Source organism: Eupeodes corollae, chromosome 1 (assembly GCF_945859685.1).
Source record: "Eupeodes corollae chromosome 1, idEupCoro1.1, whole genome shotgun sequence".
In the NCBI taxonomy this organism is placed as follows: domain Eukaryota; kingdom Metazoa; phylum Arthropoda; class Insecta; order Diptera; family Syrphidae; genus Eupeodes; species Eupeodes corollae.
In genome coordinates this window covers 132,864,490-132,889,760 of record NC_079147.1, presented here as the reverse complement: position 1 = coordinate 132,889,760, position 25,271 = coordinate 132,864,490, and the positions used below count along the sequence as shown (strand labels likewise).

Here is a 25,271-nt window from a genome sequence, read left to right as displayed (position 1 = left end):
TCTAAACATGGAAAATTCTGAGAAATCTTAGAAATATAAACTGACCAAATGTATACATACAGCAGCTGCCACGACTAATGGGACACATGAAATACAAATTTTCGCAAAGAAACTTCTCTGAGCTCAAGTTAGCTTAGCCAACCTTCAAACACAAATTTGTCACATCATTTGTTCTTAAAAATGTTTAATTCTTAATGAAACACTACCTAAAAGTAGCATTTATTGGAAAATAGTAGTAGACATTTTATGACAATACTTTAAACAAATGCCATGTTTAAAATCACGTAAGTACACATACTTGAAAAGTTAAGGCAGGATTGTGCTGGATTACATTGAAAAGAGTATGTTTTAGGTATTTTTTGGGACGGAAATATACACGAGACAAACAAATGTTTTTCCCATCTACAATTATTTATTTCACTATCGGTATACTACAAAATCACGAAAGTTAATCCAATTATAGGTTTCTTAAAATTTTTAATTAGTGATGCTAACTTGACAGACATAATTTGAAAACTCATTTAAAAATCAAACAAAATGGTGGTAGAATATCTAGAGTTACAGAGAATTAATTAATAGCTTGAAATGTTTACCAAGTTTTGGAGACATGTTATTGTATGGTTTTCCTGAGTAAATCTTTTCGATAATATGAATCAAGTTTTCACAAACAAACGAAACATGCATCTTCAGTCAGCTCGGTCCCTAGGTTAGGTTAGGTTAGGTTAAAGTGGCTGTCCAATATGCAAACTGACACAGTAAGGCCAGTTTAATGGTCCTTTGTGATACCACATGAATCTTGAGGTTTCCTCCTAGCTCAATGGAACCAGTTTGAGTCCCTTACGAAACGTGAGTGGCTGATTATGCTGATATGATTTAGATCGTTAAAAAAGAATTCTCCTAGGTAATTCTTGCGTTTTCGAGCCAGAGCACGGCATGTACAGAGAAGATGAAGAATTGTTTCCTCCTCCTTCTCGTCAATACAGCTTTTGCAAAAGTTATTTAAGAATACGCCTAGTCGCGTGGCGTGCTTTCCTATTAGTCAGTGTCCGGTTATGACACCTATTATCGAGCTTATAAGCGATCTGCTTAGAGAATGCAAGCACCGTGAACGTTTTAAATACAGTGTTGGCCAGATGCTTGGTCCCTAGCTGTCGTCAGTTTAGCACGCCAAAATGCTTAAGTCTTCCTCTGCTTCTCCGTCCCTCGGGATTGGATTCGAAGTCTTTCCGGGATGGTGCTTTAATGTCTATTCGTCCTACATGAAACAGCATTCCAAGTCCTTTGACTTTTTTTCTTTTAATAAGATCAGTGTTACTGTACAGGCTGTACAGTTCATCGTTGTATCTTCTCCTACACCAAAATCAGTCGAAGAATCCTAAGAAGATCTCAGCTTTCCTTGACAAGGGTCCAAAATCAGCGCCATAAATGAGAACCGGGATGATGAGTGTCTTATAAATGTGGGTATTCAATTGAGTTCATTTTATTTGTTCAAAGAAAGTTACTATTAAGGATCAAGAGTAGTCAAAACTAAAGTTTTTAAAAATACGTACTCGTATATTGATATAAAATTGATGTTTGTTGCTACAATATTTTAATATATGTATGTACTTAAGTTGGCGCTACAGTCCTGTGTGAACTACGGCCTCAACCAACAAACTTCACCACACATTTCGGTCTCTAGCTAGATGTCTCCAGCTGCGCAACTCCAAGTTGGTTGGGGTCACTTCACACTTGTGCGCGCCACCTGATCAGCGGTCTTCCTCTACTACGCTGTCATGTGGGCTTGGATTCGAAGTCTTTTCGGGCAATCGTCCATGGGTTTCCATGCGCTCTTCTTGCCCAGCCATCTCAGTCGTAGGACTTTTATCCTTCTAGCTAACTCTTCGTCGCTGTACAGCCCGTACAGTTCGTCGTTTCATCTCCTCCTCCACTCACCTTCTATGCATATGGGACAATAGATGACGTGAAGAACTTTTCTTTCGAAACGACCCAAGGTGATTCCATCCGCTTTTGTCATAGTTCATCCCAGGACGTACAGCATGACGGGTATGATGAGGGTCTTAGTCGAAGGTGACGTTTTTACCGAGACGTCGCGTCGGCGTTTGTTTTGCCTCAAAAACCGTTAAACCCATTTTGATATACATATGTATGTACAATATTCAAAAATACAATAAATATAGAAGATGTTTAGAGATCTTAGTTTCAAAAATGTGAGTGCTGTTTACGAAAATGGTCGCATTCACAGAGCTAGTGGCTACGTAGTCAAGGGATTGTGATTGGATTAATCTAACTACAAAAGTAGTTAACATTTCCCCTCCGACGTAGTGTAAAAAATGCTACAAAGTTAGTGGAAAATAATTTTGACGTTTCACAATCAGCTGCTCGGTAAAGTAAAACGAATTCAAAATGAAATAAATTGTTCAATATTTAAATACAAATATTTATCATTTAAATTGTGTCTTAAATTTGATTTGATTGAATTTAAAAACACAAAAGATAAGTTAAAGTTATCAAATCAAAAATGTTTCTTATTTTATATATTTGTATTTGTCAATAATATGACAGTTCCAGATTGACTAGCTTTGTAGTGCAGTTTTGCATTTACAAAGCTAGTTGAATTTTGATTGCGTAGCCAATAGATTTGTGAATGAGGCCAATATCATGTATTACAGAAGCCAAAATGATTGGTCTAGACCAGTTACATCGGATGTACCAGGGGTGACGCCTGTAAACCAAAATAGTACTAACCCGATTAGATCTTGAAATGCAAATGCCGTCAGTCGAATCATTAATTCTAATAATACTATTAAAATCTTACCATATAATATATCAGGTTTAAGTAACAGAATCTTATTTTCAGAATTTTTTAATTTTATAAGTAATTTTGATATATTTTTTTTATTCGAAACCTGTTTGGAATACGCACATCACCTATACATGTTTATGATTTTGACGTAGTTGTAGGAACTACAGTTGTTCGATGTATGCAACAAAATGACCTATACATAGTTCCGTACTATATTAATTTTAACAAGTATAGCGATGACTTTGAAAAATTGTATGATATTTTGCAAATACTAACCAGCAAAAGTGTAGTATTGATTGGAGATTTCAATGCAAGAATTGGAAATTTTCAAATCACAATAACAAATAACATAACCAACCCAGTGGTTCCATATGCAAATAGACAGACAAAAGACAATATATGCAACAAGAATGGGCGCGATATGTTACAACTATTACAATTGTATGACCTATATATATTTAATGGATGCACGCAAGGTGATATGGATGGACATTACACGTTCAATGGAGGACAAGGTAGATCTGTCATCGATCTTTGCGCTGCCAATAATGACTGCATTGACATGATTCAACACTTTGTAGTTCAGTGCAAATCATTCTGATCATATGCCTATTAAAACAATACAAACAACAGTAACCAATCTGAATCCACTAGCTACTCGTAGACTTTGTTGGAAAATTGAATTATCTGCCCTATACCAACATACCTTGGATTCGTTTCTTTTAAACAGCAACGCTTCATCAGAACTACCGGAAGTCCTCACTAATAAGTTGGCTGAATACATACGAAGTTAATCGCATAACAAATCACTCTTTTAAGCAAAAATCGTTTGACTATGACTGCTACAAAGCTCGGAAAAAAATCGTTTGCACTTCTTAAAGCACTGCGCTCATCAAATGATCTTCAATTATATTGGAATATACTTTGCAGTATATTAGTTGTAAGGCTCGAAAAATGGATCGAACAGAACAATATTCAGGAAAAACTTTTCAACGATCGATCACATTTGTACACTATCATCCATAGTCAAAGCGTTTCAAGCACGTAACAAAAAGGTCTTCTCATTTTTCGTTGACTTTAAAGCTGCTTTTGGCCTTATCAATAGGAATGCTTTTATTTATAAGTTGATACAAATTGGTATATCTACAAAGATCCTGAAAGTAATTAAAGAGATGTAGACGGGTACGAAGGCTGCTGTTTGGGATGGAGTGACCTTTTCAGAATGGTTAAACACCAGCACAGGAGTCAAACAAGGATGCCCACTTAGCGCTCTTCTGTTTTCGTTATTTACGAGTATAAATGACGTTGCGGAGGAACTTCCTGTGGGTATAAGAATAGTTAGCTGCACCGTGAATGTGTTACTATACGCTGATGACCACGTTATACTTTCAGAATCACCCGAAGGTTTCCAATTGATGATTAATCGGTTATCTGCGTATTGTAACAGATGGGGACTTTCTATCAACATGACCAAAATCATGCTATTTTCCCGTACTCACAGCGCTTATAATGGAAAAAGCTGGACACATAATGGTGCGCAATTGGAGGTAGCAAAAGAGATCAAATATCTAGACTTGAAATCGAATCCAACATTAAATTTCAAAATTCATTTATCGGAGAAAGCCCAAAGCTCACAAAGTTTGATAAATTTAACATGGAAAAATATATAACAAATTAATTTATCTACAAAATACAAAATATTTAGTTCAGTAGTGAAATCTACTCTCTTGTATGCTGCTCATGTTTGGGGATCAGAAGAATATGAAGAAATCAAAAATTTTATAGGAATTTTATAAAAAAAACTTTTAAACTTTCCTCTGAATACGCCTAGTTATGCGATATATTTAGAAACAGGACTGCCAAAACTTCTAACAAGCACCCTGTGGTGGAATCGACTAAGGTGATAGTTGACTATCATTTTTTTGATAATCAAATTGACTTCATTTTCATTCAGTCTATGTAATATGATTTAACTCAATTCAATTCGATTGAACAACTTCAGATTCAAATTGTCAAAATTCATTGTTGCCTTGGTGAAATTTTAAATTGATTCCTATAAAATATCTAAATAAAAGTATGAAATTGGCTCTGTTTGAATAAAGTTCTTACCTCTCTTGGTTTTTTCGAATGTCATAAGCTTTGTCTGTCACAGGAATGTGTTTTTTTTTAACGAAACAAAGCGAACTAAGAACATTTTCAAGTCATTTGTTTAAGCGTCTGCTAGCTCTATACAGAATAAACATATTTGTTTGAAAACGACTATCACACTTTGTTGTGATAGCTTTTTAGGTATCAATTTGACTATCACCTTACGTGGATCAAATTCGTTCATTTTGATTGTCACCTTAGCCGATTTCACCCCTGAAATCTCAAGCTGACTGCATCATCAAAGGCTGCAGCAAACATCAGAGCACACGAATTTTGAAAAAACTTCTTTTATATGAGCTGAGAAACAAGAACTGGTGGTTTGCAAGGTGGCAATCTGTTAGCATGTGAACCACGTAAAAGAACAAATGTACAGCATCATAAAGACATAATGAGGCATTCACTGATAGAGGAAGCTCAAGACTCATGAAGTAGAATAATCTACAGTCAGCTCAGCTATAATCTTGGTGCCAGAAATTATTTCAAGGATTCATTGAGTTATGAAGAGATATTTCTAATCGTTAAAGCAAGATGTGAAGTTCTCAACTTAAATTGAAGTGCTTATAATGGTAGTTTTAACCAATTCTGTATGCTGTGCAACATAAAATCAAAAGAAGATTGTCTACATTTCATTGGTATCTGCCCAATATTCAAAACTCAAAGACGCTACTTTTTCGGGAAAAATACTCTTACCCTACAAGAGACTATAAACCAAAAATACTCCATTTACCAAGATCAGAATCTTTCGTTCATTTCACTCTCCCAAACCCGTTTGTTTACATTTTTGTATTTGTAATTTTGACAATTAATCCATGAATAGATGTGAAAACAAACAACAAGAAAAAAACGATGCCTTGGGCTAGCGACACTTTGCAAAGCAAAAACAATATATTTTTTCAGGTTTTTCTTTTTACTTTTTTTCGATGAAAAAGTCAGTTTTAAGCTTTAATTTTGCAGTCATTTTGTTGATAGCGAACCAATGTACATTTTTGTTTTGAAAAAAGCATGTTCACCATCAGTTTATTATAATTAATTCACTAATTTAGAGTAATCACTACGAAATTCTTTAAATTTCATAATTAACCTCGTATTAATGTATCAAAGATGCGTTCGAAGAACCATCAAGTTAAGGGTGCGAGAGCAATTTTTTTGTATTGAAATATATTTACAGTTTGTTTTTAATGATTTAAGCTTGCAACTATTCTTCAATTCTATTTTGATTAATAAATATTAAGTTTAATAAAACTGTTATAATCGAAAAATACCATATCCATAACATTCTTGATTGATGGATGCATACATATGTTTGCTCTAAAAAAAAAAACTTTGCATCAAAGGAACACCAATGTTTTAAAAAAACTAATCCGAACGATTCTAGCGAACCTGTTGAATAAATGCAGAACATATAAAATGAAAATTTGACATATATCACAAAATGAAAACGTGAAAAAATTGTTCTAAATTCATGTACAACTCATTCAATAGATCAAATAATCGACATTAATGTTTATTGTTGACGTAAAGAATTTTGTTTTTAGTGAATTTCCTTAACTTATTATTGTTTAATAAAAGTGCTGCTAATAATAACAAAATTAATGAGATACGTACATATGTATATATTAAAAATGCTTTATACAAAGCAACTTATTATTAAAACATGGTTACCTCAAATTTGTATTTCAAAATCTAAATACAAACCAAATTCTAACTCTAACATAGTCCCTCAAAAAGAAATTTTCAGGGATATTCCTGCAACAAACAATTATCGAACTGCTTAAATGATGAAAATACTAATTTAATTGAGTACCTAATCTAAACTAGCTAAAGTTGGAAATGGAACTTCACAAGCATGCTTCTCGTAGCATTGTCTGTACAAAGAAATACGGAGGCATCCGCCTATTGTTTCCACCTGAACTTCTAACGTCGCCAAAAAAAATGCTCTAAGCCAACTAAACCCGAAAAAATTGTCTGTTTTGTCGTTTTTCAAAGTATTGTGTTACACTTTTGTCCATTTCCAATTATACTTAACCAGTTGCAGCTCATATTGCGTTCGCAAATAATTTAAGTAAATAAAAACCAGCACTAATAAATCATTAAATATGTATTTGGTCAATCTTGTTTTATATACATTAACAACATTTCCAATGACCATGTCAGCACTTCAGATTCTGTTGGTTAAGATTGTTTAGTTTTTGAACGAGGCCATAAAACATTCAAAATAAAGCATTTAGATGTGCCTGCAGACTATAATGAAGCATTTTGATGGGCCGGAACACTAAATGTGAGAATGTGTTTGGTTTTTGCATCATTTCACGCACACTTTCTCACATCTAGTGTGTACTTAGCTTTGTAGGCAAACCGAAATTTCAGTCTGAGATTTCGATCTTGGTAATGGAGTATTTTTGCTATAAACATCCTTAACGAGCATGATTGAAGAACATTAAGTACATCAGCCCTATTCTGCTATTCACGTGGATCGTATATTCGATTCACTAATTCGATTGCCTATCACACTGCCTTTGCATTCTGCTTTCCATCGGGTGAACTACATTATCCCAAACCAATTTGACATTCAAATAAACAGCTGTTCATGTAAAACTCTTGTGAATGTTGGATAAATTGTTTTAATTCATACAAAAATTAAGTTTAATCAATCCACCTAAACATAATAACTTGTGTAATTTTTAGAAAGTGGCAGTATTGGATTTTTTATTCCAATTGTAAGCAGAGGAATAAGAGAATCCTCAAATAGAGGGCTTCGGAGAAATGTTAAAAAGTGTCTTCCTTCCCCTAAAAATGTTTATATTCTTTTATTTATAAAACAAATATTCTAAATTTAGCAATAAATTAGTTTTCACTTACATTTTGCTTACAAAAATTAATAAACCAGACATCAAAGAAAAAATCCGCTGCATTTTATATGCGGATCTGAATTGTATAGAATGAATGCTTTCACGTGAATAGGAGACTACCGCGCAGTATTACCGACGTTACCGACATACACAGATTCACTTCGAATGAATAGCAGAATAATGATTAATGAAAATTCAAGTAAAATTCCCCCCAGATGAATAGCAGAATAGGCCTGCATTTTTGAAAGATATTTACAATTATAGATTGTTATTAATAACAGAATTCTTTTAAATTTAAAACATACAAAAATTTAAATATTCTTAGTTTTGTTTGTCAACCTGGCTGACGGCATAGCCATAGCATCTAAATTTAAAAACATGTATAAAATTCTGTAAATTAATGTAAATAAATGAATTTCTTCTATTCAAAATATTTTTAATATATCTCTTTCTCTTGGAATTTTTCTGGATGATTGGAAAATTTCATATATAACACCCATTTTTAAAGCTGGATAGAAACATAAAATTGAAAATTATCGTGCTATCTCTAAACTTTCTGCTATACCAAAACTTTTCGAGCTCATTGTTAAAAAGAAAATTTATTTTTATATAAAAGAATCTATATCTCCATGTCAGCATGGATTTGTAAGTGGTAGGTCAACAACTACAAATTTGTCGTTGTTTACCAAATATGTTTTCGATGCTTTAGAATCCGGTTCTCAGGTTGACGTTATCTTCATGGATTTTCAGAAAGCATTTGATAGCCTTTGTATCATGCAGCTTTTAAAAAAATTAAAATATTTTCGATTTCATTCAACCCTTCTGTAGTGGATCTTCAGTTAATTAGTCAATAGGAGACAAATAGTAAACATTTCAGACTATTCATCGAAAATAATAAAGGTTTCATCGGGTGTTCCTCAAGGAAGCCATCTTGGACCTTTGTTGTTTTTAGTTTATGTGAATGATTTACCGTTATTGTTGCAATATGCAACGGGTTTGTTATTTGCTGATGATTTCAAACTTTTTTCTACCGTGAAATCCATAAATGATTGCCTTAATATCCAAAGCGATCTAAATAAAATAGTAGATTGGTGCAAACAAAATTTTCTTGTACTTAATACTAAGAAATCTACTATTTTTTCATTTTCTAGATCAAGAACATCTATTTTTTATGACTATGACATTTCAAACACTGCATTGGAAAGACGATCTGAAGTAAACGATCTTGGTGTTGTTTTTGATGAAAAGCTTAATTTTTCCCTTCATGTAGATTTTATAGTGGCAAAGGCAAACTCAATGCTAGGTTTCCTAAATAAAAATTGCTTAGAGTTTTCTACGTAATTAAAGCAGTTTATACTTCTCTCGTCCGCTCACACTTGGAATACGCTTCAGTAGTATTTGATCCTTTTTACACAGTTTCAAAAGATCGAATTGAAAAAGTTCAAAAATCTTTCACTAGATTTATGGTTCGACAATTAAAATGGAATTTACCCGAAATGCCAACTTACTCCACCAGATGTGCGCTGATTAGTGTATCTACGCTGAGAAATCGGCGCCTTGTAAATTGTGTGATGTTTGTATATGATATATTGTCTTACCATATAAAATGCCCTATTTTGCTAAATCTCTTAAATATCTATGTTCCAAGAAGAAATATCCGATCAAGACATTTGTTTTATATCCCCTTGCATAGATATAATTACGGTTGTAATGAACCATTCACAAGTTGTATGAAATTATTTATTGAACTTAAATTTAATTTAGATATAAGTCTTGAAAGAAATGTATTTAAATTGCAATTAAGTGAAAATGTAAATATGAATTAAGTTTATATTAGTTTTAAGCAATCTGTAAGAGAAAACTTGATAGATGAATGAATGAATAAATAAATAAATAAATAAAAAATAAAATACAAAGTCATAATAAAGTACAATTTTGTCAAAACGTTAAGAAATAATTTAGATTTTTCAATTGGCAATGCTAAGGAGGGGTAAATTTCTTGAACAATTTAGAACTTCAAATTCAATTTGAATTCAAAAATAAATCAATTTATGTTTCTTTAATAAACCAATAGGTACAAATGAAAGTCAACCTCACTAAACAAATGATTCGTCGACGTTAACAATTTTTTCTTTGAGTAACAACGTAATGTGGCACCTTTTACTACATAGACAAATATGAAATATCCACTTAAGCTTTTTGCAACTATTAATTTGTTAAATGAGCTTTTAAATCAATTTTAACTTTGATTTGTACTTAATTCTTTCACTCAATTAATTTATTTTTTGCTTTAGGAAATGTTAAAATTACGTATAACTTTCCATTTTAACTTCTTTTTAATAATATATTAAATGCCAAGTGTTGTTACATACATACAAATGTGTATTTACTTGTTGCCCATCATCTGGTCAAAAAAAAAAAAACGATTTGTATTCATGGGCTTTGCTTCTTTAACATTGTTTTATCCTTCTTTAACAAACCTTTGGATATACTTTAATGTTTTCAAACACTTAATTTTGTCACCCTGTAATTTCATTTTTATTAATTATTGTTTTCAATCATGCCATTCCACAACTATTTCCTAAATAGTAACTTTATATTTATGTATTTTATGATTTCGCTGTAGCTTCATAAGCATCCCATAACACATCAATAGTTTTAAAATTGTTTTCTATGAGGTCAGAAAAATCAATACCGTCCTTTGTTCACATGAATGAGTCCTATTTTTTTTTCACGAGATCGCAAAATTAGTTGACCTAATTAGTTGTAAACAAAGGGGCTGTGTGAATTCTTCTCTTATCGTTGGAGTATGTTTAATATACATAAAATCATAGTATAGTGAGATTGGCCCCCAAACCATAATTGAAAAATAAATGATGTTTAAGTGAAATTTATTGCAGCAACGATGGGCAATACAACGGAAAAGCACAACTTCACAACAGATTGTGACCAAACCAACAAAGCAGCGAAGACTGGCCTAGTTAATCTAGCCGAAATGTTTATTATTCAACATGCATTTTGTGTGTAAAAGTTTCGATTTTATTTATGGCCAGATAGCAGCTCAACTTACAAAAAAGCTAAGAATATTTTACACACTTAAAGTAAAAGTGAAATTGTTTTCCATAAAACGTTTTTGTTTTTTTTTGTATACCTTAATACAAGAGGACATTGTTGCATTGTGATGAGAAGGTAATATTACTTTGCTTCAATAAGTTATAACCACTAACTGACAGACAGTTTTGTTTCTAGCATTGGCCAGGTAGCACAGATAGTTGTAAACATTTCATTTGAAAAGCGGTTCATTTCAATATCAAAGTGGCATTCGTTTCTTTTTTGGAAATTCCCTGTCGCGGTAATAATAGTTTTTATCTTTCTGTATACTTTTAGAAGCGATTATAAAACATCAGTTTTTAACTATTCCTGTTAGAAAAACTCGTCATTTTTAATTTATATAATTTAGTTTTGATGTGAATATTTTGTTTTTGTAATATTTTAGTAACTTTTGTTATTTAACTAAAAAATATATCTTTTTTTTCAAAATAAAAAAACTTAAAATTGAGCAGTTTATCTCGCACTCTGTTCAACCTTCAAGTGAATTATTATCCAGGATGTATTGAACTCTAGTGTGAAAGCAAAAGCTTAAGAAAAGATTTTCAAGCAACAGGTTCTTATGAGCTTTCTATTTATATGCATTTGTATGTTTATTGTATGTATTTATATATTAGTGTAGAGTTATGAAAAAATCATTTTTAGAATTGATGTTGTAGTCAAATAAAACACTGATGGAGAATATCGAATAAATTAGTTAAGTAAGGAACATCTTTGGCGATGTTTGCGATAATAGAAAAGACCAGACACATCATCAAAATCGACTGAAGTTGTAAAGTTTATTGAACTGAAGCCAAAGGGTTGTTGACTTTATTGAAATGAACAAATATAACTTTTAAATTATTTAACTCTTATCTTAGATTATTAATGTTATGAATCTTTGAGATACAATTAATAAGCTGATCGATATTTCTAATAATGTTTTGGCCCATTTCTCATTTCGCCCGGTTTCTCGGCCATAACTTGACCAATGTTGGTTTTTAAGTGCTCAAGAGTTAAAGGTTTATCTGCATATACACGGTCTTTTGCGTAGCCCACAAAAAAAAGGTCCGCGGTGTTAAATCGCATGGTCTTGGTGGCCAGTTGATACGCGTACAGGAAATGTCTCCTTGCAATGAAACCATATTCCCTCGAGTTGTGTGGCATGTGGCACCGTCTTGTTGAACCCACATATTTTGCGAGTCGTATTCTTCAATAACAGGCAAAACAAAGTCGGTAATCATATGACCATAATGGTCAGAATTGACGGTGACAGTCGTTCCGTCGCCGTTTTCGAAGAAGTAAGGTCCAATCACGCCTCCGAAGCAAAGAGCGCTACAAACAGTGACGTTTTGTGTATGTAAAAGACTCACTTCAATTACTTGAGGATTCTCAGAACCCCACCCCAAATACGACAATTTTGTTGTTCAAGTGCTCATTTGAAGTATCAACGAAGTTGTGAATGGACAGCTGGATTGAGTTTTTGTGTGAGCTTTACTTTGTATGGATGTAGGTGTAGATCAAATGCACAATACGCCATAATGTGCCGTACGACAGTCCTAATTTTTCAGAACGACGAGGAATCGACACATTCGGGTCTTCAGCAACACTTTCACTTACAGCAGCGATATTATCAATGGTACGAGCAAAACGACGATTCTCAGGATTTACAATATCTGTAACCAATCCGATTTCTTTAAATTTCTTAACAATTTGAATGCGTTGTGCTATAGTTAAGTGATCCATTTTTGTAAATGTCAGACTTTCCACTGAAAAAAAAAATTGGTTTTACAACTTAGTTTGACAGATATCGAATACCAGCCCTATACTTTCGAAACCGCAAAATAAATAACCCGTTACTATATCCCATTTCTCCGTTTATGATTTTTCGATCGATTCAGTAAGTTGTCGCATCTACAAATTATAATTATTATAGTTTAATTTAAGTAGATCATATATTAATTCCTTTTTTATTATTATTACGAGCGATTTCAATATCCACAATTCTTCGTGGCTGCGTTATTCTGGTCAGGCTCGGAAGGTATGTTGAGATTTTTGCTGAGTTAAACCACCTGACTAGGTAATTGTCGAGCCAACTCGGATTCTACTTAGGCTTGTTTTTTACCTCTGATCCTAATAAATATGCGATCAGGGTATTATCGCCTCGAGGCTAATCAGAACCGTTGCCTATGCTTCGTCGATATTAACTTAATTCTTTGTGGAATAAGAAATTTTATCCAGAATATCGTTAAATCTATCAAACACAAATACAACCCATTGTGTCATAGTTTATAACGCCAACCACACCGAAGAATACCAGAAGTTCAAACAAGCTATGAAGACCTGTAACGGATATATTCATTGCATTAAATATCTCAACACAAATCCGCTGTCCCGGTTAGTATTCCAGCTATTGTTCTAAAAAGCTATTCTTCAACGCTGTACCATTCTACAGGTATCTTTCCGAGTGAATGTAAAACAGGATTTGTCTAGCCTTAAAAAGTTGAATAATCCTCTACCTCTAACTATCTTCCAATTGCATTTTGAGCTTAAGCAATGTCTTGAAGAACGAAAGCTCCTTAATAAACGGTAGTATGACTTTCGTAGCCATAGTTCCACTACAATCATGGTTTGTCGCACTAAACAGTGGAGAAAATCTTTACATCGTTTTGGAGAAGTTGAGATTATTCCACTTGGTATTTCAAAGGCATTTGATAGTTAGTTAGTTAGTATTGATGAATCACTTATCTGTTGGGGTAAGAAATGACCTAATTGTTTCGCTGATGACAACTTTTCATATTCGTTTTTAGATTCTCATCCTTTTTCAATGGATGTTGACTATCAGCGGCAGCGTGTGATAAGCTTATTAAATTCTTATCATGACAACATTGTCTAATGGCGAATCAAAAACCGTGTAGAATTTAATACCACTATCCATGAGTGGTACTTTCATCGAAGAGTCTGAACGCTGCCCGCGGATGCAAAAAGTTCTCTCCGCAACACCGGCGCAAGGTTTCATGCCTACCATTATTTTATGGCTATTCTCATCAACAATGCTCTAGTGAAATATCCAGTAAAATTCTTCCCCTCAAACAATTTTAGCAATAAATTGTGCATGAATTAAGAAACGTACTTTAAACATTAATCTTATTAATAACCGCTTAAGATGCTTTAAGCTAAAGGTTTCGTCCTGAATATGAAAGCTTATACAAAAATATTAATGCATGTTATTTGAATTTTATTTTTATTCGAAATTGTTTTTGTTGTTTTCTTTTTAGGATATGGCCGTCGAGAAGTCGTTGAGTATCTGCTTAACAACGGTGCATCTATTCAGGCATGCGATGAAGGAGGTCTCCATCCACTCCATAATGCATGTTCATTCGGGCATGCAGAGGTTGTGCGGCTTCTTTTAAAAGCCGGCGCTAGTCCAAATACCACAGACAATTGGAACTATACTCCTCTGCATGAGGCTGCAAGCAAGGGTAAGGTAGATGTCTGCATTGCGCTATTGCAGCATGGTGCCAACCCAAATATTCGGAACTCCGAGCAAAAAACTCCAATGGAACTGGCAGATGAAAGCACAAGGCCTGTGTTAACAGGGGAATATCGAAAAGATGAACTCTTGGAAGCTGCCCGGTCTGGGGCTGAAGATCGTTTATTGGCTCTCTTGACACCGTTAAATGTAAACTGTCATGCAAGCGATGGTCGCCGTTCTACACCATTACATTTAGCAGCCGGTTACAATCGTATAGCAATAGTTGAGATTCTTTTAGCGAACGGTGCAGACGTCCATGCAAAAGATAAAGGGGGTTTAGTTCCACTTCACAATGCCTGTTCGTATGGGCACTTTGAGGTGACTAAATTGCTGATCAAAGCTGGTGCCAATGTAAATGCCAATGATTTATGGGCATTCACTCCCTTGCATGAGGCTGCATCTAAAAGCAGAGTAGAAGTTTGTAGCCTGTTGCTTAGCAAAGGCGCCGATCCAACCCTTTTAAACTGCCATAACAAATCTGCAATAGACTCAGCTCCAACGCGGGAGCTCAGGGATCGTATAACTCGTAAGATTTAAAGTTCTTTCAGATTTATGTTTCTAATTAAAGCTATTTCAGATGAGTACAAAGGCCACTGCGTTCTAGATGCCTGCAAAAAAGCCGACATCCCAAGGCTGAAGAAATTCCTCACATCGGAAACGGTGAACTTTGTACATCCCTATTCAGGAGATACACCATTGCACGCATCTGCAGTTTCTGTTGATCCAAAAAGAAAACAAGTACGAGAATAGCAAATATTTTTTAAAACAAGTAATTTTATTTTGTATTTAATTGCAGGTTGCAGAGATTCTTATCCGGAAGGGAGCTCTGCTAAACGAAAAAAACAAAGCATTCCTTACACCACTCCATCTGACTGCCGAACATTTGCATTACGATGTTATGGATACGTTGCTGAAAACTGGAGCCAAGGTGAACGCTCTGGACGGACTCGGACAGACAGCGTTGCACAAGAGTGCTAGGGATGAACAGGCATGCCGCTTGTTGTTGTCCTATTCCATTGATACAAATATTATTTCGCTGGAAGGTTACACAGCTGCACAATTAGCGTCAGAAAGTGTTTTAAAGATTCTAAAAGATCCACCAGACACTGAAACTCATTTGTTAGAAGCCGCAAAAGCTGGTGACTTAGACACTTGTCGAAGAATCGTGCTTGCCAACCCGCACACGGTCAATTGTCGTGATTTAGATGGCCGACATTCAACGCCATTGCATTTTGCTGCCGGCTTCAACCGAGTTCCCGTTGTAGAATTTTTACTTGAACATGGAGCTGAAGTTCATGCTGCGGACAAAGGAGGATTGGTTCCCCTGCACAATGCTTGCTCTTATGGGCATTTTGAAGTGACTGAGTTGCTAGTTAAACACGGAGCCAATGTGAACGTGGCAGATCTATGGAAGTTTACACCTTTGCATGAGGCTGCAGCTAAAGGAAAATATGACATAGTAAAACTTCTTTTGAAACATGGAGCAGATCCAAGTAAAAAGAATCGTGACGGAGCGACCCCTTCTGACTTGGTCAAGGAATCAGATCATGATGTTGCCGAGCTTCTAAGAGGTAACTCTGCTCTGTTAGACGCTGCAAAAAAAGGAAATCTAGCTCGAGTACAAAGACTTGTAACACCGGAGACTATAAACTGCCGCGACGCACAAGGACGAAACTCGACTCCATTACATTTGGCTGCAGGTTATAATAACTATGAAGTGGCCGAGTATTTGCTTGAAAATGGAGCCGATGTGAATGCCCAAGACAAAGGAGGATTGATCCCTCTTCACAACGCATCTTCGTACGGTCATCTGGATATAGCTGCTTTGTTAATTAAACATAAGACTGTAGTGAACGCGACTGATAAGTGGGGCTTCACGCCACTGCATGAAGCCGCCCAAAAAGGACGGACGCAACTATGTGCTTTGCTTTTAGCTCATGGTGCAGATTCGTATATGAAAAACCAAGAAGGTCAAACTCCCATTGAACTGGCAACTGCAGACGATGTCAAGTGCTTGCTTCAAGATGCTATGACAACATCGTTGGCTGCCAACTCTACGCTAAGCACTTCGCAAACATCATTAATAAGCAATTCACCTTCGCCTGCCCCAAGTTGTGTTCCTCCCGCATGCACGGTTCTTTCACCGACAACTGAAACTGTAACACTGCCATCAGGAGCCTCCATGACTCTAAGTGTACCGGTTCCACTAATGTCAACAAGAATGAGTCCAGCTCAGGGGGCAGAATCGAACGCACAAGCAGATATGTGTGAGGAAGTAAGCGATCCAGAATCGATTACCAACGTAGCTAGCTTCCTTGCAAGCCAGCAACTTGATCACTTAATCGAGTTGTTTGAAAGAGAACAAATAACATTGGAAATTCTAGCAGAGATGGGACACGAAGACTTAAAGCAAGTGGGAGTATCAGCTTACGGATTTAGACACAAGATCTTAAAAGGCATTGCTCAACTTCGATCGACAACTGGTGCGTAATTTACTAGTACCATATTATAATATATATTTTACTGTAGCTATTTTCTTTTACAGGAATTGGAAACAACTTGAATCCAGGAACTCTTTTAGTGGACTTACTGCCAGACGACAAGGAATTTGTTGCGGTTGAGGAGGAAATGCAGGCAACAATTCGGGAACATAGAGATAATGGACAAGCAGGAGGTTATTTCCTTCGATACAACATTATTAGGGTACATTCATCAATTTTAAATAAAAGAGAAATGTTGATTTAATTTTTCTTCATTTAATACAAAGGTACAAAAAGTTCAAAATCGTAAACTTTGGGAGAGGTATGTACATAGACGGCAAGAAGTTTCCGAAGAAAACTCTTTGCAACCAAACGAACGAATGCTCTTCCACGGAAGTCCCTTTATAAACGCCATTGTACAAAAGGGTTTCGATGAAAGACACGCTTACATTGGCGGTATGTTTGGAGCTGGTATATATTTTGCTGAACATAGTTCGAAAAGTAATCAATATGTATATGGAATCGGCGGTGGAATCGGTTGTCCATCACACAAAGATAAATCATGTTACGTTTGTCCGAGGTAAGTTTACATATTTTTTTTTGTATGTTAAAATTAACACTGGGCAAGTTTAACTTTAAAAAAATAGTAAGTTATAAACAAGTTAACGATTATTATTGTGCATAAATTTGGCGTTTAGTTTTAACTCTTAATAAGAAGAAGTATTTTTCAAATTACTATATACATAATACAGTCTGATTAAGTCAAAATCGTTGTTTGGACTGCGACACAAATGTCTGACGTTTTTCTTTAAGGGACTTTGTGTCTTGTGGCTTTGGTCCCTTTGAAATACAATTGTGCTTTTTTTAAAGTCTTTTGGACACCTCATTGGTCACGGGGAGCGGTAGTGCTACACGCTGAACAGTGGGGAAAATGCGGACAAAACCTATTTTTCGGAAAGTAGGATTTTTTTTTAAACAGAAAGTGTGTCTTATAGTTAATGTGTTATATAATCAGAAAATAAAAACCGTTATTCCAAAAAAAAACATTGTAGACCATGCATATTCTTTAAATGATCAGTATATTGTGAAATTTGAAAGTTTTAAACAATTTTTTTTGCTAACATGATAATAAATAGAAAAACAATACCGTATGTTATTTTATAGAAAAAAAATTGGATAGGGTATTTTTTGACGAAGAAACTCTCTAAATTCTGTGATTTTTTTAGTTCTCATAAGGTTTAAACTACTGTCTGTTTGCCTCTGTTAGCAAAATATTTGCAATAGATAGTGTATGGTCTCAGCAATTAGATTTCATAATGTATGCTTTTTAACCAGTTCTGACGATCATATATGAATTATATCAACAAGTTTTGTAGAAAGTAATCCGATTTTCTGAAATTGAAAGTTAAAATGTCTCGTAATAGGGTTTTATGGTACTAACAATATGATATAGATCATCGGAAAAAATTAAGACAATGTGGTAAACAGAGCTTTATATACAATATATACATCCCTTTTCATTTAGCTTGCAATTATTTTGCATTTCGTCTCTTTCTATTTACCTATCCTCAAAGCCATCTATGGACCAGAATACGAACTAATTTTTGGTTCACAAAAAAAGCTCTCAATAGAAAGCAATATCGCTTGTTGTTTTTGTTTTGAAAATAATAAAACACGGCTAATATGTAGAAACATTAAAGTGTCAAATTCAAGCTGTTATTTTTATCATACGCCATTAGCTTTCATCTATTTAGGTTATTTCAGCAGTAACTGAATAATTTTCAAAGAAACGTCTTGAGTTGTTCCCAGAGTTTGCAGTCCCAGTTCTTTGTTAGACAATGTCAATAAGTGCAGGATATACTCCATGAAGCGTTTTCTTCTATCATTTCAAAATACATTACATGTTTTATTTTAATGAAGAATCCATTGCACTGAATTTCAGTTTATCAAAGATTCAGAATTTCAGCTTCTACGCGATCTTTTTTTTCTAACTTCTTCCGGAGTTTCTTTCGAAAAGGAAAATTGAAGAGCTGGTGAATGATGGGTTGAGGATGGTCAAATATTTTCAAATTAGTTCTTTATGTTCTTGTTAAACAAGTTTTAATGATGCAAGGGATTTAAGAAATAAATGTCCATCAGAAATACCTTCGTTTGATACTTCATAGATTTGCATAAGTTTAAGTTTATTTGAACTAATTTGAATTTAATTTGTTTAAGATAAGATAGCTTATTAAGATTAAATGAATTTGTTTTTATCTCATTTACTTGAATTATTTTTTTTTATATTTTATTTAAATTTATTTTATAATAAATCAAACGATAAGCTTTGAAAACACCAACCATCTATATCATTTTAAATGCGATGTGTTATCTATGGAATTGCAAACGAAATAGACCTAAACATTTTTTTTACATACAACCATTCACTTTTAAGCTTCTTAAAACTGAATTTTTAGTAATTTACAATGCTTTTTTCGCTATTTATTATTTTATTCGTTAAATTTGGTAAACATATCTTTGTTTTCAATTTGTCGTAAGCGCCAAAATAAATTTTATCGTAAACGACAAATCAAAAGCTTACTGCTAGTCCTTGAAACAACAGTATTGAAAATTATTAATTATGCTTAAGTTAAGACATTTGTTGCAACCAAATTTTATTTAAAGTTGTCTTTTTTATTGGAAATGTCGTTTTCGATAAAATGGCTGGAAGAACTCGATATGTTTTCCGAAAAAAAGCCATTTTTCTATTAGGGTGTGTGGAAATGGGCGGACGTTTCTGTCCGATTTGTCTTGCAACAGAAACTTTCATCAAAATCGGTTCATTAGTTTAGATTTTATAGAGTTTTGTCCGCTCTCCCATACATGGTGCCCCACTGTGCTCCGCCAGCTGGGACATGCCTGTCATCTGGTTCTTTCACATCGCAATACTTACATACACAAAAATCTCAAGCTACAAATTTATAACGAGTCAACAAACTTAACGGCCAATTTTTTGACACAGTTCTAAGCTCTAACTCATTTCTTAATCAAGTTAGCTTTAGAACTCTGATTTAAATCTCAGTCTGAGATTTAATAGACTTCAAATTTGGGGGTCTAAGATATTAGAACTCAGCTAGGTAATGTTTTTAATTCTTCCAAAGGCCGACCTTTTAGATTCATTGTGGATTTGGATTAAATTCCATACCACAAGGACATCTTATGTGCAAGCATAAAATATGTTTGCTAATTATATAAACATGGAAGGTTTGCTAAAAGAAATAATTATTTGCAAAATGTAACATTTTGTGAACGCTGACAGTTTCATGAAGTGTAAAAATTACATAGGCATTTCAAACCCATTAAACTATTTACATTTCGTGCGCTTTAGTTTAGCTTTACACATTTGTTACTAATGACCACGAATTTTGAGTCTGCACAAATAGACATAAGAGCTATATAAATTATGTCGATAAATAACATCCAATCTAAAATAGTCAATATTCCCATAGAAAATATGACCATAAGTGTAGATAAATCTGTTCTGTTTACAGAAGACAAGACGCTCATTTTGACATTATGTGCATCTGAAAAAATACATTTCGTGTCACATGGATAGAGGCACGCATATTTCGTTTTTTATTTGACGTTACTTTTTCAAGCCCTTAGGTTTTTATAAAAGCCAGATTTGGAATAAATGAGGTATGTATTAAGTTTGTATTCCCGTAATAGGTGATTGCTCCCCATACCATTACTACACCTTCTTTGCTGTGCCTTTTTTAAGATAGAATTCGTCCTTTCTCAAATCATGGAAATAGCAGCTACGTACTCGTATATGCATATTAAGGCTTTGGCTCTTGCGTGTAGCATTAAATGGTGGTAATTTTTTGGTGTCGTATATGGTCTGCCTTCTGTATCAGTCGATCTACTAGCTTATGCCTTGATTTTACTAATGGAAAGCCTTAAGTTTGAAGCACCTCTCACTTCTTGGTAATATCAAATTAATACTCGTACTAAGCTCCCAAACAATCAGATTTTTTGAGCTATGGGGTGCTGCAAAAAAAAACTCTTAAGAACTCAGATCCATTCAACTGAGAACTGAAATTCCTTAAACTCTAATATTTTTAAATCTCAAGTTCCAAAAATAAACCAAGAATTAATAGATCGAGTGTTTTATTAATTTGTACGTTCTTCATGAAATTGGCCGTAAGAGTAATGAACTTCAGCTTTTAGTTAAATAAAAAAATATCTGCTATTCCAAATAGGTCAGTTGTTTCGACACTAGTAAACACAGGTAGGTGAAGCTTCTTATTCTTCTTCTTACTTACAATAAGTGTTCCTACTCTTTTCTCGACATGGTTTTGCCGTATACATTTGGTTTTATTAAATACGTATTTACTCGTATATACTTCTAAGATACTTACATCATAAAGATGAGAAATTCTTAGCAACTATAAATTTAACAAAATGAAGAAATAATTTGGAAAACTGTAATTTGTTATGAAAAAGTTTTTATATGGTTACAAATTTAATTCTTTGTGGAATGAGAAATTTTATCCCGAATAGGGTGAAAATAAGGTTCATAGATGTAAGTTTCCGTTGTTATAAAGCCAAGCCGTATGAGGAAAATCGGAATAAGTTTAAACAAGCTAAAAAGACCTGTAATGGTCATATTCGAAGAAATAAATTTTTGCATGATCTGAAATTAAGGCAAAAAATACTACAATGTCCCAAAGGTAGTAAAAACTCCTGGTCATTTATAAAAAACGTACGAAACACCACGTCATCCTCGGTTCCAACGTTTGTCCACAATGACACTCCCTATGTGAGCTCGATCGATAAAGCCAATATGCGTGCAGCACAGTTTGCTGTTAATTCGACGCTACCGGAGAGTTTTATGAGTCCTCCTGTTCTTGAGATCATAAACGATTCTATGGGACGAATCTTCTTTCGCACTCGTGCAGTTTCAAGAGTACTGAAAAACCTTGACATACACAAATCCGCTGGCCCGGATAGTATTCTCCCTATTGTACTGAAGAGGTATTCTTCAACGCTGGCAAAACCATTGTAGAAGCTTTTCCATCTTTCCTACTCTCCAGGCCTCTTTCTCAGTGGATGGAAAATAGCATTTGCCCCTAAAAAAGGCGAATCCTTCTATCTATCGTGCAATAGCACTCCCGTCTCCTCTTTCTATGGTCATGGATACGTTGATTAATTATCAGTTTAAGAAATATCTTGAAGAACGAAAGCTTTTTAATAACCGGCAGTATGGCTTTCGTAGCAATAGGTCCACTGGTGATCTCATAGTTAATCTCACCGAACAGTGGAACAAATCTTTACATCGTGATGAATCTCTTCTTCGTTGGATTAAAAATTACCTTTCTAACCGTTCAATATAAGTTGTATTGGATGGTTTCAAGTCTGAAATTCATAAAATAAATGCTGGTGTCCCCCAGTTTTTTTCGTTTTGTCTCCGACTCTCTTCCTTATATTCATAAATGATCTTTTGTCCGCTACTTCTAATCCATTAAACTGTTTCGCCGACGACATTGTCCTCAGCTTTTCATATTCGTTTTTAGATTCAAATCCTTGTCCTTCAGATGTGGAACTTCAACGGCAGCGTATGATAAGCTCATTAAATTCTGACAGCATTGTCCAATGGGGAATTAAAAACCGTGTAGAATTTAATGCTTCGAAAACTCAATGCTGTCTTCTGTCGTTAAAGCGTAACACACCCCCGATGCCGCTATCTATGAGTGGCACTTGCATCCAGGAAACTAATTAAATGTCAGTACTGGGTATGTGTATTGTGATATCCTTTTATGGAATGATCACATATTTGATATTGCCAAAAATGCTGCCAGGTGCTTAGGATTTCTCCAACTTTACAAGAAATTGTTCACCCCTTCTGATCTGGCGGTAATTTACAAAGCCTTCATTCGTCCAAAACTTGAATATAACTTGCATATTTGGGCAGGAGCCCCTAAAACAAGTTTGAGCCTTTTAGATAGAATACATGAAAGGGCTTTGAAAATGATAGACGTTAGAACTATAACCGAAACATTTACATCTCTCGAACACACGAAACAGTTGCATTCCCTCAAACAATTCAGCCGTAATGCTCGCACTTCCAGGAATGCTCATCAGTTTAACCTCAAGCTTAATTTCGGACGTCCTGTTAAGTATAGAGATTCTTTTTTTAACCACTCATCGAGAATGTGGAATGCTTTACCCAAGTCTGTTTTCCCCTAACATTTCAATTTTCAAATTTTTAAGACCAATGTGCACCGGTATCTCCTCTTTCATCCTTTCCTATTTTCCTAATACTCGCATTGTATTTTACCGTAGACGTGTTAAAGGTATTAGTATCCCCTTGAGTGCCTGTACTTTATAAAAAAAAGTTATCATCTATTAAGGAATATCGTTTTTTTAAATAACAGACCTGGACCAGGTAGAAGAACCCATCGGCTAGTGTTTATTTTGATAGATTGTAAAAATTGCATTAAAGACAGAAAAGGTACAGTCTTAAGCATGTACAAGTCTCCTTATATCGTTTGGTAAAGAGTTCCATAGGCGTATGGCCTTAACAAACAAACTGGTATGTCGCTGGATGATCATTTTTAAATTTTATTTATTTATTCTGTTAGACAAGAATATTGAAGTCGAGAAAACAGGTACTGTGGTTTATGTATCTGTTTAATTCTGAAAAAAAGGAGTGTTCATGTTCAATATATAGTAAGGTAAAGTAATGTTATCTTGGTCGAATTCTTATTAGAAAAAAAAAATAAACCATTATTTTTTGTATGTATAAAAAACAGTGGAAGTTGATTAACAGCATAAGTTGGATAGTAACATTGTTGAATATAGAATTTTGGTTTGCAAAATGTATTATTCACAAACAAATATTCTTTAGTTTTTCCGGATTAAATCAATTTTCATAATTTTGTTATAAGGTTATAAATAAATATTGTAATCAATTTTTATGGAATTCAAAGATACGTTATAAGGGTTTTAGTTCCAGCTGCATTTACTACAATTATACAATCGTTTTATTTATAGGCAATTGCTTCTGTGTCGAGTAGCTCTTGGAAAATCATTCCTTCAATACAGTGCAATGAAGATGGCTCACGCACCACCAGGTCATCATTCGGTAATTGGTCGTCCATCTGCTGGAGGTCTACACTTTGCGGAATATGTAGTATATCGCGGAGAACAAGTAATTAAATAGAATATAATCTTAATAAAAACAAAAATTGAATTATTAAATATTTTCAGGCCTATCCAGAATATTTAATTACATACCAAATCGTCAAACCTGAAGACAGTAGCAGTGGAAATGAGGAATCATCAAGATGATGGATGCCATCTGTCGGCTCGACGCCAACTTCATCACCATCAAATCAACAACAGTCACAGCAACAGCAACAAGCACCGCAACAGCAGCAACAGTCCACACAAAAGCAACAACCACAGCCACCCACTGTTCAAGCATCAATATCTCAATCGCCACACACAGTGGCAACTTCCATTGGTGACGCATCACCTTCACCATCGACATCTTTTTCGTCCGTAGATACCAACCAAACTCTATTGAATGGTTTCAGTAACGGACTAGCAACATCATCGTCTGTCACCAAAAATCGATCATCATCTGTTTCCAATGGAACAAATCGATCGTATCGCACTAAGTACAGTCAATTCATGATTATAACTCCTGCAGTTTCGATTGATCGAAATTTCGACAATGAGACTGGTGCCCCCGCTGATAATGATGTCGATGAATCTTGCTATTACAATGGCAACTATTTCCGCATGAATTTGATCAATAGCAACAACGACAGCAGTGGTAATGATAGCAGTGACAGTAGTTTCCGTTCTAATTACAATTCAACTCTGCACAATAGTCGACATCATCTGCTATCAAATAATCCCCATGGGTTTTACACTTTCTCATCTTGGCGCTGGTGTACTCTCATTTGTGCCGCAATGCGGTGTTTTGGCGGCGGCCGTAGCTCCAATGTTCCCTACAGTACATCATTCTCTCGTCGTCCGTATAATGGAAACGAACGAAGCAGTAGGCAACGCCAATCATCGTTCAATCATCATTTACCAACATTCACTCCACGCAAAACTCGTGACCATATGAATAACATTACATACGAATTGTGACGCAGATCATCTTCTTCAATCGTGTTGTTGGTATTCGATGTTAAATTTCAGCTTTTTAGCTGTATTTTTGATCTCTTCTATAATGTAAAACTGATAATGCTTTTTCGGTTTATTATCGGTGTTTTCGTGTTTGTCGTGTTTTATAATCAGCTTTTTAATAAATTATTATATTATGCACACAGTAGGGATATTTGTACACGAAATTTATATGTGTTTTAAGT

General features: G+C 34.5%; 2 protein-coding genes across 2 annotated transcripts in view; both read left to right on the top strand.

The window, feature by feature from the left end:
- LOC129952542 (poly [ADP-ribose] polymerase tankyrase) overlaps positions 1-24,298 on the top strand; it is a 32,809-nt gene extending 8,511 nt beyond the window's left edge. Inside the window, exons 2-8 of the mRNA XM_056065166.1 lie at positions 14,169-14,951; positions 15,003-15,163; positions 15,222-16,908; positions 16,971-17,128; positions 17,193-17,485; positions 23,941-24,097; positions 24,157-24,298. Coding sequence (XP_055921141.1) covers positions 14,169-14,951; positions 15,003-15,163; positions 15,222-16,908; positions 16,971-17,128; positions 17,193-17,485; positions 23,941-24,097; positions 24,157-24,237 — 3,320 coding nt within the window. The 3' untranslated portion in view covers positions 24,238-24,298. The remainder of the gene's footprint in view (positions 1-14,168; positions 14,952-15,002; positions 15,164-15,221; positions 16,909-16,970; positions 17,129-17,192; positions 17,486-23,940; positions 24,098-24,156) is intronic.
- On the top strand, positions 24,237-25,050 carry LOC129952544 (uncharacterized protein DDB_G0283357-like). Its single transcript, XM_056065179.1, has one exon. It carries the CDS (start codon positions 24,241-24,243, stop codon positions 25,048-25,050), a length of 810 nt encoding a protein of 269 aa, XP_055921154.1. The 5' UTR covers positions 24,237-24,240.
- The last annotated feature ends 221 nt before the right edge of the window (positions 25,051-25,271 follow it).